This window comes from Larus michahellis, chromosome 6 (assembly GCF_964199755.1).
Source record: "Larus michahellis chromosome 6, bLarMic1.1, whole genome shotgun sequence".
Classification (NCBI taxonomy): domain Eukaryota; kingdom Metazoa; phylum Chordata; class Aves; order Charadriiformes; family Laridae; genus Larus; species Larus michahellis.
The window spans coordinates 53,071,655-53,084,874 of NC_133901.1; the positions used below are offsets into that span (position 1 = coordinate 53,071,655).

At 44.1% G+C, this 13,220-nt stretch overlaps 1 protein-coding gene across 8 annotated transcripts in view; it reads right to left on the reverse strand.

The window, feature by feature from the left end:
* Positions 1-2: 2 nt before the first annotated feature.
* ARHGAP22 (Rho GTPase activating protein 22) overlaps positions 3-13,220 on the reverse strand; it is a 161,000-nt gene continuing 147,782 nt past the window's right edge. For all 8 annotated transcript variants that reach the window (XM_074591170.1, XM_074591168.1, XM_074591171.1 and 5 more), the window contains 3 exons: positions 11,818-11,939; positions 8,119-9,025; positions 3-4,007 (listed from right to left, as the gene is read on the reverse strand). In XM_074591170.1, coding sequence (XP_074447271.1) covers positions 3,779-4,007; positions 8,119-9,025; positions 11,818-11,939 — 1,258 coding nt within the window. In that variant the 3' untranslated portion in view covers positions 3-3,778. The remainder of the gene's footprint in view (positions 4,008-8,118; positions 9,026-11,817; positions 11,940-13,220) is intronic.

The following is a 13,220-nucleotide window of genomic DNA, read 5'->3' on the forward strand; positions in this document are numbered from 1 at the left end:
CCACTATGCATTTAGTGTTTCTTCATTTGCTAGGCTGGAATGGCTTTCATATGGATTTCCTGATATGGCTGGAGTTGGAGTCTCACTAGCATCAGTGCTTCCTGAGAATTCACCTGGTGTTAATGGTGCTTAAAGTCCTTTCTCGTGTGTGAGCTCACTCGTGGGCAAAGTGACGTGTTTCTTCCCTTTCTCCTTTCCCATGAGCTTTGGGTGTGCCACAGACTGTTCATACCAAGTGTGTAAGCAACTGCTGGGAATCTGTTCTTACATCCTTGCTGCCACCTCTAGCTGCCTTCTTGCCTGGAAATACAGCTGCTGAGCGCCTGCGATGCAGACAGAGGTAAGCCATGGGCCGTCCAGGGTCCAAAAGGAGAGCCCAGTCCCTCTGCCCTCAGGAGAATCTTTCTCAACACTGAGCTCAGAGAAGCCTGAAGGATTGATCCAGCTTCTGAAGAGCTCTTCCTGGAGTGCTAACCTGGGTGCCAGGACCACTTTCCTCACTGGCATCTCTTCTGTGGTGCTAAATCCTAAGATAATGCATTTCAGTGCCCTCCTTTCCAGCAGGGTCTCGGCACTTCTGTAACCAAAGACTCGAGGTGCCCTTGAGTTGCGTTTGTCGGTGTGCTGTTCCATTGCCCTTGTGTACACTTACTTATAAGGACAAGGTGCTGTGACCGTGGGCAGTGCAGCGCAGCCTGCTGTGTTCCCCTGGACTAGCTATCTGTGATGCGCTCTTTAGGAACGTGGTGAGGCTCAGAAAGTCTCTTTTTTATTTGTGTATGTTAGCATAAATTGCAGCTGATTCCAAGTAATATATTAATATAGAGCAAGACCTGGGACAGTCTTAGCTCTGCCAGGGATTTGTCTGTGGGTGACTGAGTTTCTCAGAACTGAAACACTCCATAGAGCTGCTGGCTTGCATGGAACTCACTAGAGAATGTAGATAATTAAATAAACTAGCATTATTAATTTTCCTTTTCGTATTTGAAATGCCATGGAGACCTACAGAAATTTTTTTTTTATTCTGTAATGCTGCTGTTTGGCTTTGGAGTTTTGTTTTTTTTTAAAGCATACGCTTCTGTTGGATTTCTTTCACTGAAAATTTTTTACACTTTTTTGCTCGCAAATACTGGAAGGCTGGAAAGATTGCACAGATAGATAGATACATTTTTACCATAGCTTTATCTATCTACCTGATTCTAGGAGCCTTTTGTTATATCTTATTAACACTAACAAACCTGTAGCTTTTAAACGCTTGCTAAGAAAGCTGGCACTTTAAACTGGGGGCTGTAATAAGCAAAAGTAATGAGCAGTGCTCCCTCAGGTCCATGAAGCTGGCAAATGAAGTGGCAGGAAAGAGAGTAGAGAAACAGGAGTTAAAGCTAGGAAAGAGTGTGTCATCTTCCTCAAACAAGGGCATGGTGTTCCATGAGGTTGTGCACAAGAGCACAAGTGTGTTCCCATTGCTCTCATAATTGCCCATGACAGGACATGAACGTTATGCTGCCGTGCTTTAGAGTTAACATCCTACCGTGGTGCATTTTAGCATGAACTGGGTAGTTTGCAGCTTCCTGGAGGCTTTATTTACTGCAGTGGATCATCTTCAAAAAGGACCTGAAACTTATTCCTCACAAAGAAGAGGAACGGGTGTTGCTGGTACACAACAGTCAACCGGGAAATGGTTAGTTCTATTAATCGGTTTGAGTGGATACCATTGCGTTTGTGATAGTGAAAATAAGAATGCCAGGATAAAATGGATGCCAGGTAAAACAGGCAATCATATTCCTTGCAGGATCAGTTGTGACTGTCAGTAATGATACAAGGCAGGAGGTGGGAGGGTGGGAAAAAAGAGGAAAGGGCGATGCTAGTGCCTGCAGGTGGCAGGCTGCTCCCGCTGAACGCTCGAGTACTGCCACGCTGCCTCACGCCAGGGGTAGTAAGGAATCCCGTGCAGCTGGATATTCTCGGAAGAAGGGAAAATGTCTTGAAATAACTGAATTAACTTTACCACCTTGTTTGACTTGTCTTATCCAGGAATAAAAAGGTTAAAATGTTTCTTTTTGCTCCCTTTAGTGGTTTGGGTTTCTATAGGGAGGAGCAGCGTTACAGTGAGGTAGAAACAAGGTAACTTCTAGATGTTTAAATACCTGGATATCTGTGAGATGATGAGGAGAGAGTCAATACTGAAAGGCGTACCATCTGCTGGTACGTAAAAAAGCCATTCTAGGTTATTTACAGACAATGAGTTATATTCTTCTCTAGTAAGAAAAGACAGATTGAGATCATTTTTTCAAAATACTTAAGTAAAGCAAGAACCTTCACTACAGTCTATACTTTCCCTGTAGCCAGTTCATGTTGTCGTGGCGCTTTTCTGTTAAAAATCTTTCTCCTCGGAGACTCCCAAGCTGCCTCAGCTGTCAAAGATACCTGCCGAGACAGAGCGAACAGTGCTGTGAGTGCTGGGCTGGCGAGCAGAGGTCAAGCTGAATCTGGTGAAACAATTGTCTGTGTGCAGGCTCCGCATGGCTCAGGGCGCTACAAACGTTACGTGGAACTTCTCAAAGAAGGTCCCCTTGAAGGGGAAGTCAGCCCTAGCAGCTAGTTATGGGAAATTACAGCTTCATTCTCATGATTTTTCTTTAGTAGAAGTAATGAGCTCAGGCTGCTGGGTTGTTTGCGATATTCCTCCTGTCCCCTCATCTCCCTGTGAACTAACAACAAAAATAAATCAGCTGGTGTCATGAGAAATGTTACAAGGCAGTTAAGTGTAAATTGTCCCAGGAAGGTTAAATATAGATCCCCGCCCCCTTTAGTCCCTCTTCCCCTCCTTTTTCCCCCCTGCCAATTGCACTAGTTTCTCTTACCATAGGTTTTGCTATTAAAGTTTTATAGATAAAAAAACCCTCAGCCATTGGATGTGTTTTGATGATAAGAATCTTTCTTCTCCTACCTTGATGTCTGATCAGTACATATCAACTCACGAGATTTTTTTTTCTTGCAGCTAATTCTGCTCTTTTTTTGGCTCAGCAAACCCAGGTACCTACGGCAAAATGTGCATATTTAAAGTTCCACGGAATTTGTGTGGCCAATCTGATTATTATTCACATACAGTTTTAACAAGTTGCATTTTTGTGAAACACTGGAACTATTCAGTGGGTAAGGGACAATTTTAGTGACTTGTCAAGATTGTGGTGTCTTCAGCTCATTTGTAGACCTTGTTTTCACATTATCTTCATAAAATAACGCCACTTTAAGGAATAAGAAATTTGAACAAATTTTATGTAGAGAGTGGGGAGAAAAAACACCTCATTAAATCCATATGCTAAACCACATGGAATGTGGTGACACACTGGGGCTGCCGCCATCTTCCCAAGTGCAAGTTGTAGGAGGCCCCCAGCTCCAGGCTCAGCCCGTCCATCCGTTCTGGCCATCCCACCCACCTTGCAGGACTTTCCACTGTCCTTGAGCCAGCAAAAGGATGGTGCAGTCAGTCCGAAGATGGCAGCAGTACAGCTATGGAGAATAGTACCTTTTAATTTATGGATAAAAAGGGTGCCCACTCTCTTGGCAATCAGACATCTAACTTTCAAGCATTATGCTTCGCAGTCTTTCCCAGCTGGCCCAAATACTACAGCACATGTAAAGACAAGAGAGCAAGTGTCACCAAGAGCACAATCAGTGTAGAATTACTCATGATACATGAGTATACCAGAACAAAACGTGCATTTTCACTGGTTTTGCCAGAAATATAATTTTCTATGCTGTACATCAGCTTGTCCTACTTGGGGACTTTAGCATTTCGGCTCCCAACAGTTAAACATCCTAATGTTGAAAAAAACTCTTCCATTTCCTTCTGCAGGAGGTGATTCCTCTTCTCAGCATCTTCACGAGCACGTTCAGAATTCCTCAGCTTTATCTCCAGCATCGTGTATTTCTTTCGTTCTTGGTCCAGTTCTTCTTCTAATCTAACCACTTGTTTCCTCAGGTCTGCACTTGTTTCTTCAATTCTTAAAACCAAAGGAGAGAAAGAGGGGAAAAAAAAAAAAGAGCTTTTTATGTGGCTGGATAAATACTGCTCATAGCTACGATAAATATAAGTTATCTTCATTCTAAGAGGAAGTTCTAAAGGAGGGCACTAATTGCCGTTTCATTACTGTTGAGTTTAAAGGCAGAGACTGGAGCCTCCTCTGTTTGTGTCTTGAGAAAATATGCTCAAGTCTTACAAAACAATGCTCACTCTCGGGCAACAGCCTGAACATCTGAGGAGATGTATTAACTCCTCAGCCTGACTTCAAATATATAATTCCAAAATAATCTTTTAACCTCTATTTTCATCCTGATACCGTGTTTCCCTATACCAACATCCAGTACAGAGGAACATCCGTGGAGGTCAGGTAGGAATGAAGTCACGGTCCTTCGTTACCATCCATTTTATGGTATTTTCTGTAAAGTTTTTCACTGGCATTGGGGTGGGGGAATAGAAGTTTTTCATACTGCACAACATTTTACAAAAAACAACATTTCATATGAGGAAAAATCTGAAGAACAGACCTTCGTAAATTTGTGCACAAAGCTCTAATGCTTTTCTCTAAGGAGATCAAAGAACAAAGTTCATGACTTTTTGATTTGAAACAAGCGCAGAAGGCCCATCACTTGCTGTCCTCCCCATCATGTTTCCTAATTGCAAGACAGAGTAGTGGTGGTAATAGAGAGGAGGGAGTATATCCAGATAGCAATTTATGATCACTAGAATATTCAGAAAGGGAAATTTTAAAAATTAGGCGTCTTTGTAGGAAAAGGGTCCCTTCTCTAGCTTTAGAAAAATAATTAAAAAAATAATCACCACCTATTAGGTTCATTGATCAGTATAATACCCAACTCTGAAGCAGGAGTGCCTGGCTCCCCTGTGAAACATGAAAGGGTTATCTTTAGACAGGGGCAATTATGCAGGCAATGCAGCGCAGCCCCTTAAACTGTTCCTTCACATGCAGCTTAGGATGACATTACGATCATTGTCACAACTTTCACAACAAATTAGGGAAGCCACATGCGGGTGCCCTGATCACAAAGTCCAGCAGCCCAACAGCTGCACTGGTTGAGTGAACAGATACGTGTAGCTTCTCTGCAAAAAAGTGTCCCTCTCAATTCAAGGCACAATTTTATCACCCAGATAATACAAGAGGACTCTTCTGAAGCCGGGATACTTCCCCCCCACACACACCTTTTATAACATTTTTGTTACATCCTACAGCTCTGAGCTACCAATTAAATTTTTCCACCACAAAGTTTAGGGGTCAGCTACAGGCGCCTAGACCAGCTGTCCATGCTCTGCATTGCATAGGGTCACAGTACTTAGTGCCTTTCTTCATACACAACATTAATAGACCTCTCCAAGATACTTCCAGTTTCTTAAGAGTCCCAGGTGGTAAACTTGAATTACTGAAACTCAGCAGAGAATGCCTGATAATTATACTACCCTTGAGGGAGAAATGCTCTGGAACAGACTGGTTACAGGAAGGCCATAAAACTTGCCTCCCTCTGACTAAGAGAGAGAAAACGGGCAGTTGATGATGATAAATAACAGCTTTTCCATCAGCAAGTGTTCCTTACCTCTGCCCCAGGCAGATACTGACTCTGCTTTCCCTCCGCTTACGTATGTGCCAACAAAAAGCTCATATTCCTTCATTAAAACATGCCCTGCTACACACACTGTAGTTCTGCAAACCACACAAGCACACATACAATTGTAAAGGAACTAATTATTACTTTTGGGGACTAAATTACCTTCGATAAAATAAAGCTACTGAGGCAGCCCAAAGTTTTCCTGCTAAGTGGCCTCCCTTCTTTGCTAGTTAGCTCCTGTCTTTCCAAAGGAGCAGACTTTCACGCAGTCTCAAAAGGAACATATTTTTCCACATGTAAATTGCTGCAGATGTAGTAAAAACATTGCAAAATTTTTGAGAGCTGAAAAACTTGGCTTGAAATTCTCAGACTTGACAGCAAGATCCTTCGGGCTGTAATCCTGAACAGCTGGAGTCATCCTGTTTAATACAAAAAGGCAGTGATTGCATCTTGCCTGGTTTTATGAAACTGTTAGTTCATTAGGCATTTTCCTCTTAGCTACTTTGCCCTGTGAGACCTGGCCAATTTATAGCCCTCCCCTCCAGCCAGGGTGCCCTGTCCCTGGCGAGCTGCAGGGGAGAGGCAGGTGTTAGAACTGGAGCACCTGAAACTGCTCAACAGCTGGAATGAAGAACAGGTCTTTCCTGGACGTCCCTGATCTCAACAGCTGAAGGCCCCATTGGAACAGTTTTACTGATAAGAGGTGGAAAGCCATCTCTTTCCCCCTGGCAGCAGGAAAAATTGTGCATATACACATTTCCAAGTTTTGCAGCCTGCTCTCCTTTCTGTTTATTACTCTGGATCCTTGCAACAAGGCTTGGCAGGGCAGCTCTGCAGAATTAAATGCAAGGCACATACCCTCATTTCCCTTCCATTCCGCATCAGGAGGACGTCTAAAAAAACCAAAATAAGCCATGAACTACCATCCCTCCCTCCTTCACAGACCTTTTCCAACACACCATGCTGGTGTGTTGGAACAACTGGCGGTGATGTTCTCATCAGCTCTTCTACCCAGAACACAACAAGCCTTTATGTTAGGTGGGAACTGAAACTGCTACAAGGCTCGAATCTCCTTCCAGCTTCACACACCAAGGCAGTACAATGCAGGAGGCAGAGAAGCTGCAGAGGTTGCCAAGGCACCACCATAGGAAATCATAAAATAAAGCAGGACGGTAGCATGTGAAATTCCTACCCTAACAGCTGGCCCACTCAAAGAGATCACAGTTCAGATACGTTTTTAGGAAATGACTTTAACAAGAAAAAGGAGGCAACAAACGTAGCCTAAAGCTGTGCTATGCAATCCCTACAAACAGTTATATGTGCTTTTGGTACCGTGTTTGGGATACTGATTGGAAATTGAGGCAGGTAAATGCTACCAGAGTTTTAATAATTGAAGGAGTATAAATTATGACCTTAACAGACAAAAAAAGCTGAGAACTTAACTACTTGTAAGAAATGGGACTACAGCCCTTCTTCAGTGCAAAGTACCAGTGCTGCAGAGCCCAGGCCAGTGATGACTCTTCTGTATGATAAGATGGTGTGCAATTTTGCATATAGCTGTATATTAAGCAACAATACTTCATGCACATATTTCTCTGAGTACTTGCCTGAAAGTCATTCTATTAAGCACTTACACTCATAAAACCTCGTATACTAACTCACACAAATGAATACCTATGACTTCCTAGTTATTAATACTTTCTACTTCCTAAGCCCCTGCCCTCACACACATCTCTCCTGAAAACTGGAACTTTTGTGAGCACAGATGTACAGTACAGCACCAGCAGCTGCAGTTGTGCAAGTAAACATCAGAGTGGGAAAAGAACTACACAATTCATGGATCTGCCGTACAACGAGCACCTTGCTGCTACTTTGGGTCAGTGCCTGGCCACGTGAGCAAAAGGACCACTGCAAGTACATCAAAAATCAAAAGCGAGGTTTCTAGAAGTTCAACACCAAAGGGCTGCTGAAAAAGCTGTAACTGAGATGCAGCACCACCACCACAACCAAAAAAATCCACCCAGAGAACAGTCAAGATCAGTTTCTCGAAGAATGTTTCTGTTGGGAAAAGCAGCAAGAAACCCTGAATTTCAGACTGATTTGGTACAAATCTCAGCACCTGCACAGTTCCTTGTTGAGGCCTGACTATCCTGGGTCCCAATCCCTCCCTCCAAGATGTTTTCTTTGCTGTTTCTCTCAGGACACCAAGAAAGAGCAGACTTTGCCATTACCTGTGCAGTTCCAGTGAAAACATAGAATGTGAAATATTGGAATTCCCTGTGTGATGGAAATCATGTATTTTGGATTCTCTTAGATCAGAGAGTGAAAAGTTGCATTTAGATAGTAGTGAGGAAAAAACAGAACCAAATCCGCTGTCTCCCAACCCCAAACTCCAGGTCTGAGAACCTGATACGCTTGGTAGCCCACACCCGTGTTCAAACAGGGGTAATGCTGACAGACGACTTCCTTGTCCCCCCCCCCAGCAGATGACATTACCTTTTGATACTAGTCTCATACTCAGTCCTCTGTTTGCTCAGTTCTGTCTTTAGCTCCACCACCAAGCTCTGTAAGGCCTTAGAGCATTTCAGAGAGTCTCTGGAAGCTGCAGCCGGGTTGCTCTGTTCGCTGCTGCTGCTGCTGCTGCATGCGTCAAACCTGTCGATGCTGTTCTCCAGATCTGCAGTCTTGACCTCACTCTGAGACAGCGAGCCCTGAGTTACCCACTCGGTTTTGAGAGAGCTTAAAGCAGAAGAGTCACTGGCCCGGCAGGCTGGGCAGCTGCTGACCGAGTCCATCACGGAGATTTCACACGATGATGTAGACCATGTGGTGCTGGCCATACTGTGTGTGCTGAGGGAGAGGCTGGACGAAGGGACGTTGTCATAGGTAGAGAGTCTCTGGGAAGAACACGAGTCTTTCACTCGCTCCCCAGAGGCTGTCCGGCGATGGCCTCGGAGGGAGTACAGTCCATTCATCAGCCAGTTCCCACTGGAGGAGAGGTTGGGGATATCTAAGGATGAGCTGCCCAGCTTTGGACTCACAGACCGTGCTCCCTGCTGGCGGAAGGAGTATTTCCACGGAGGCAGCGTCTGCACTTTTTTACTGGGGCTAGTGGCAGGCTGTGGCAATTTGCCACTGTGCTCTGAAGGCGTGTTTTTCACTGCAGGTCCAGGAGTGGCCTCTAGTGCCACAGCATTGCTCGAAGGCAAATCAGCGGGGCCGGCAATGCTGTTCTCTGACCTGCTGTCCTCCCCGTCCTCCTCAGAGATCCACTCCACGGTACTGCGCTGACGAACAGGTCTGATTTCCAGCTGGCTCCCTGGCACATCTGCCTGGGGAACAGCAAAAATTCGGCCCTGTTCACTTATCAGCACTGTCATCAGGTGCTGAACTAGTGAGGTGCCTGTGGGGAGAAAAAAAGGCAAGCAGTTGATGAGACATGGAAGACCTCAGACACTCACCCCGTGTCTGTGAGATGCCCTGTGAGCTCCTTGTGAGGCAGGCCTGTGGCCACCATGCACTGCAATGGGTCTGCACAAACAACTGCTCTGGGCCTTTCTTTCTGTACAGGACTGCGAGCAACAGGAATCGTTCCCTTTGCTGGAAACGGGGACTGTGAAGGATGTAGGTGTCAGTCCAGCTCATGAGTGTAGCTGACTAGCAGAGTACAGGTGATCACTAGCAATGATTAATAAATGTGCATGCTTAAGGACACCTTTGAGGATGACAGAGGAGGAGGACACCTGGAAAACAGGGCCACACCAAGTCATGGGGTTCAGAGCCAGCCATCAATCTCAGTGTTTGCATCCATGCAGGACAGCACAGACCTGTGAAGAGATGCATGCCGGATCCTGAACACACTAACCTATTCGCTGGGATAAAGCACCTCCTCTGTCCAGCTTCCAAAACCAGCGGGTTTCCACAACTACGTTGCATCCAGTTTCACAGTCTTAACAGACTCAGAGCTAGTGTTTATAGAAGAACCAGAAATTTCAGCTGAGGCTTTCTGCTGCACTCAGTGTATAGAGAAACTTGCAGAAAGTATGACATCTGTATGATGCATGCACCTGCAGAGGGTGTACAGCAAGTACAGAAAGTACTTGCAAAATTTAAATCCACATAAATGAGTTGTCATTGTTTGGCAGTAGTGGAGTAGACCATTATAAACTAACAGTGAACACCACTTACCAAACCTAATACAAAGCACTTTCTACAAAAGAGGAAAACCTTAAAAAGAGTGAACATGTAATTCTATCTTTACGTATTGTCTGAAATAGGGAATAAGACTAACATACTCAGGGGTTCAAGATAAGAGCTTGAATTCAATAATGCGGCTTCAGCCTGAAAGAGGTACTGAGCTCACCTACAACTTCTATTTTATGTCTGTGAAAGCAGGGGGAGAAATAAAACTCTGAAGATAAGGGCATTCCTAACAATTCATCTGTCAAACTTCAGATATATCTATTTGAAATTCATGGTTTAAATTGGAAGAGAAACACAATTAAAGTGCTTCTTGTTAAGAACTGGCAGCAGTATTTTTCTGTTATCAGTTGATTCAGCAGATCCACCTTACCCTGAAGCTAAAAAAAATTTATTGAGAGTCTTTCCACTTCTCCATTATTTCTATTTAACCAATCTTCTATCCTCAACTAACAATAAAACAAAACACTGCCATTGCTGTTGCTTATGAGTACAATGATTAAGTCTAAAAACCCAGTCACCAGTTCCCTGTTCTTCTACAATTCTGGTAATACAGAATTCCAGGTCAGGTCACTGTATTGTTTTTATCTGATGATTAGGAGAGACCATGAGACCACAGCATCTGTGGCACCTGGGCACCTACAGGCAGTACAAGCACCTCTGCCATCAGCTGAACTGCATAATGAAATGCCTGAGGTGAACTGAACCCAAACTTGACATCTGCACCAACTGAACAAAAAGCATGCTGTTGGCCAAGGCTGTAAGATTCTTATCAACGCTGGCCACCTGGCCACTAGGGGAAGTCACAGCATCACACAACAGATCGAGGTTTCTGCCATCCCCACCTTCATAATACTGAATAACCCAGCATCTGCTCTTGCACTCCCTTTTCCTCCTCCCCACGTTTTTATACCTTCCCCACTTTGAGGGGAAGATCTCAGAATCTACCCTTAATAATATGGACCACATCTCTGTGTCAGGTTGAGTCCCTGAACAACTACAGCATGTCAGGCCATGCTCTGGAGCTGGCCTGTTACCTTATAGTGAGTTGCCATCTGTGCGGCACACATCTGCTGTGCCTTTCAGAGGTCACTTGTGCAGCGCTAAAGACACGGCTGCTACTAAGATGTGATAATGCTGATGTTCTGTGAAGGATTTCCATCACACAGGACACCACGTCAGCTGTCCCCTACAGCTAGGGAGCAGTGCCAGGGCTGAGTTCAGACATCCTGGGGGCACAGCATCTCCACCTGTGCCTAATGCTGGATGAATCCATCAATTCTTTTTCCAAGCTTGCCAAGATCCCACAAAACTTGATGCACATACCCTGCTAAAACTTGCATCACAATAGTTGTGCTCCAGTGCCACCTGGGAGAGGGGCTATAGTGTCAGCCAGACAGAGATCATACCCTGGGCATCTCCTGACCCATATGGAGGTAGATAATTTTCAAGCTTCAGATTTTTACATCCAAAATTAAGTGTTTTTCAACTTATTCCTCAGGTTCTGTCAAGTTCTGACCCATACACAGCCTGCTTAGACCACAACAATTCTAAGACACCTAGTTATGGCCACTGTGTCACAGCAAAAATGACAGTACCTGTTCCATTGTGGACTGGATGTCCTTTACAGGGAGCTGTCTAACCACCAAAATGCACCAGTACTACATGATAGCAGTTTGGTACTTAAGCACGGTCCTGAAGAACGCCTGACTTTTCATTTTAGCAGTGGGTTCAAAGAGAGTTTCACAAAACAACTTAGAAGAGGGCAGAGGCATTTCCATGTGGTGGAGGGGATAGACACTCCCCAACCAGCGGTGAGTGGGATAGCAGAGGCTGACTGGTACATCTCCTCACAGGCACTGATGAAAGTGATTGCTTGACTTGTTCCTGACTGTGCAGTCATGTAATAGAGCTACCAATGAATGTATGACTTTCAACATACTCTTACAGCTCCAAAACACAGGTGTTGTGTTATCTCACACAAATAGTACCTACCTTCCATCATGGTCACTGGATCTTCCATTTTGGGCCGTAATATATTTGGTCCAAACACTGTAGCCAGGTTCTGGACACTCATCTTGTTAACGCTGGAGTGAGCCTGAACTTCATCAAGGAACCTTGAAAAGCCCCCCCAGAAAAATCAAAGGAGAGGAATAATAAGTCACTTCTCAGACTGTAGGCATTCTGGGGCAGGAACAGTTTTGTCTTGTGTTTATACAACCCTAATACCTGAAATGCTTCTAGGGACTAATGCAGCTTAGATACTCAGTAATAACCCCAGATCCCCCCTAGTGTATGATCACGAGAGGACAGGATGGTTTCTGCCAGAACAGCCTGCCAGGGATCCTGCCTTTTACTGTGTATGAAAAAACATTTTCACATTTTTATAGGAATTCTTCAATTACACAGATTGACTTCTGCCAGTTTTCACTTACAGATATAAAAGACGTAAAAAGACCTTTCACTCATCTCCTTATCCTAGAACTTGCAGCCTGTGGGAAGAGCTTTGTTGCTTGAATCTAACAAAATTCAGATAAAGAGGTGGCCCAAATGCTTCTTATGAATGCATCGACTGGGCAAACGTCAACACAAGAAAAAGATCATGCAAGCCAAAGACAGCACATGAACAAATCCAGACAGACTGGCTATCCATACGTATAAGCTGGAAATCAGCAGAAAGTTTCTAACAGTTAATGTTTTTGTAATTTGGAACAGCCTCCCAATAGGAGCTGTAGTAAGAGAAAGGCTGTAACAAACACCTAAATAGCTCGTACATAATTAGCCAAGTTGTAGAAAGGACTATATGGTAACCTACAATAGCAGGAAAGAGGACTCAGTGGCCTCAAAAGTGAACAGTCTCAGTCTGTCTGTACTGTTTCCTAAACTGTTGTAAATTTTTGGATGATTGGATGGGTTTTGGCAGGGAAAAAGTTTCCTTGTCATTCTGCACTACTTGGCAAATTTCTGAATGCTCCTACTTGCAGTATGACTTTTCTAGGCACTCCCTTTTTTTCTGCGGCGTTGCCCTGTAGCGGACGCTATGCTGAGACACAAGAATCCTGTTTTCTTCACTAAGTCAAAAAAAAAAATCTGTTTGCCTTTCTTTTCCTCAGTTCTTCACTTAGAAACATGTATAATTATATTCCCCTGCCTCAGCCATTCATGTTATGAGGTGCTCAGATATTACAACAAATGGCTATAGAAGTACATAGTGAGGCAAAATAAATTTTTTTAAGCATTCAAAAAATACATTTCAGAAATGCTATCTGTCTGTACACTTGGGAAGGGCTTGACTTCTCTTGAATAAGTCATGGGCTTCAATGTCAGTGTTTGTGTCTACTGCCTGCTCCAGATGTGCAAATCCCACTGGTCATAAAGGGACTAACTACCACGGAGAC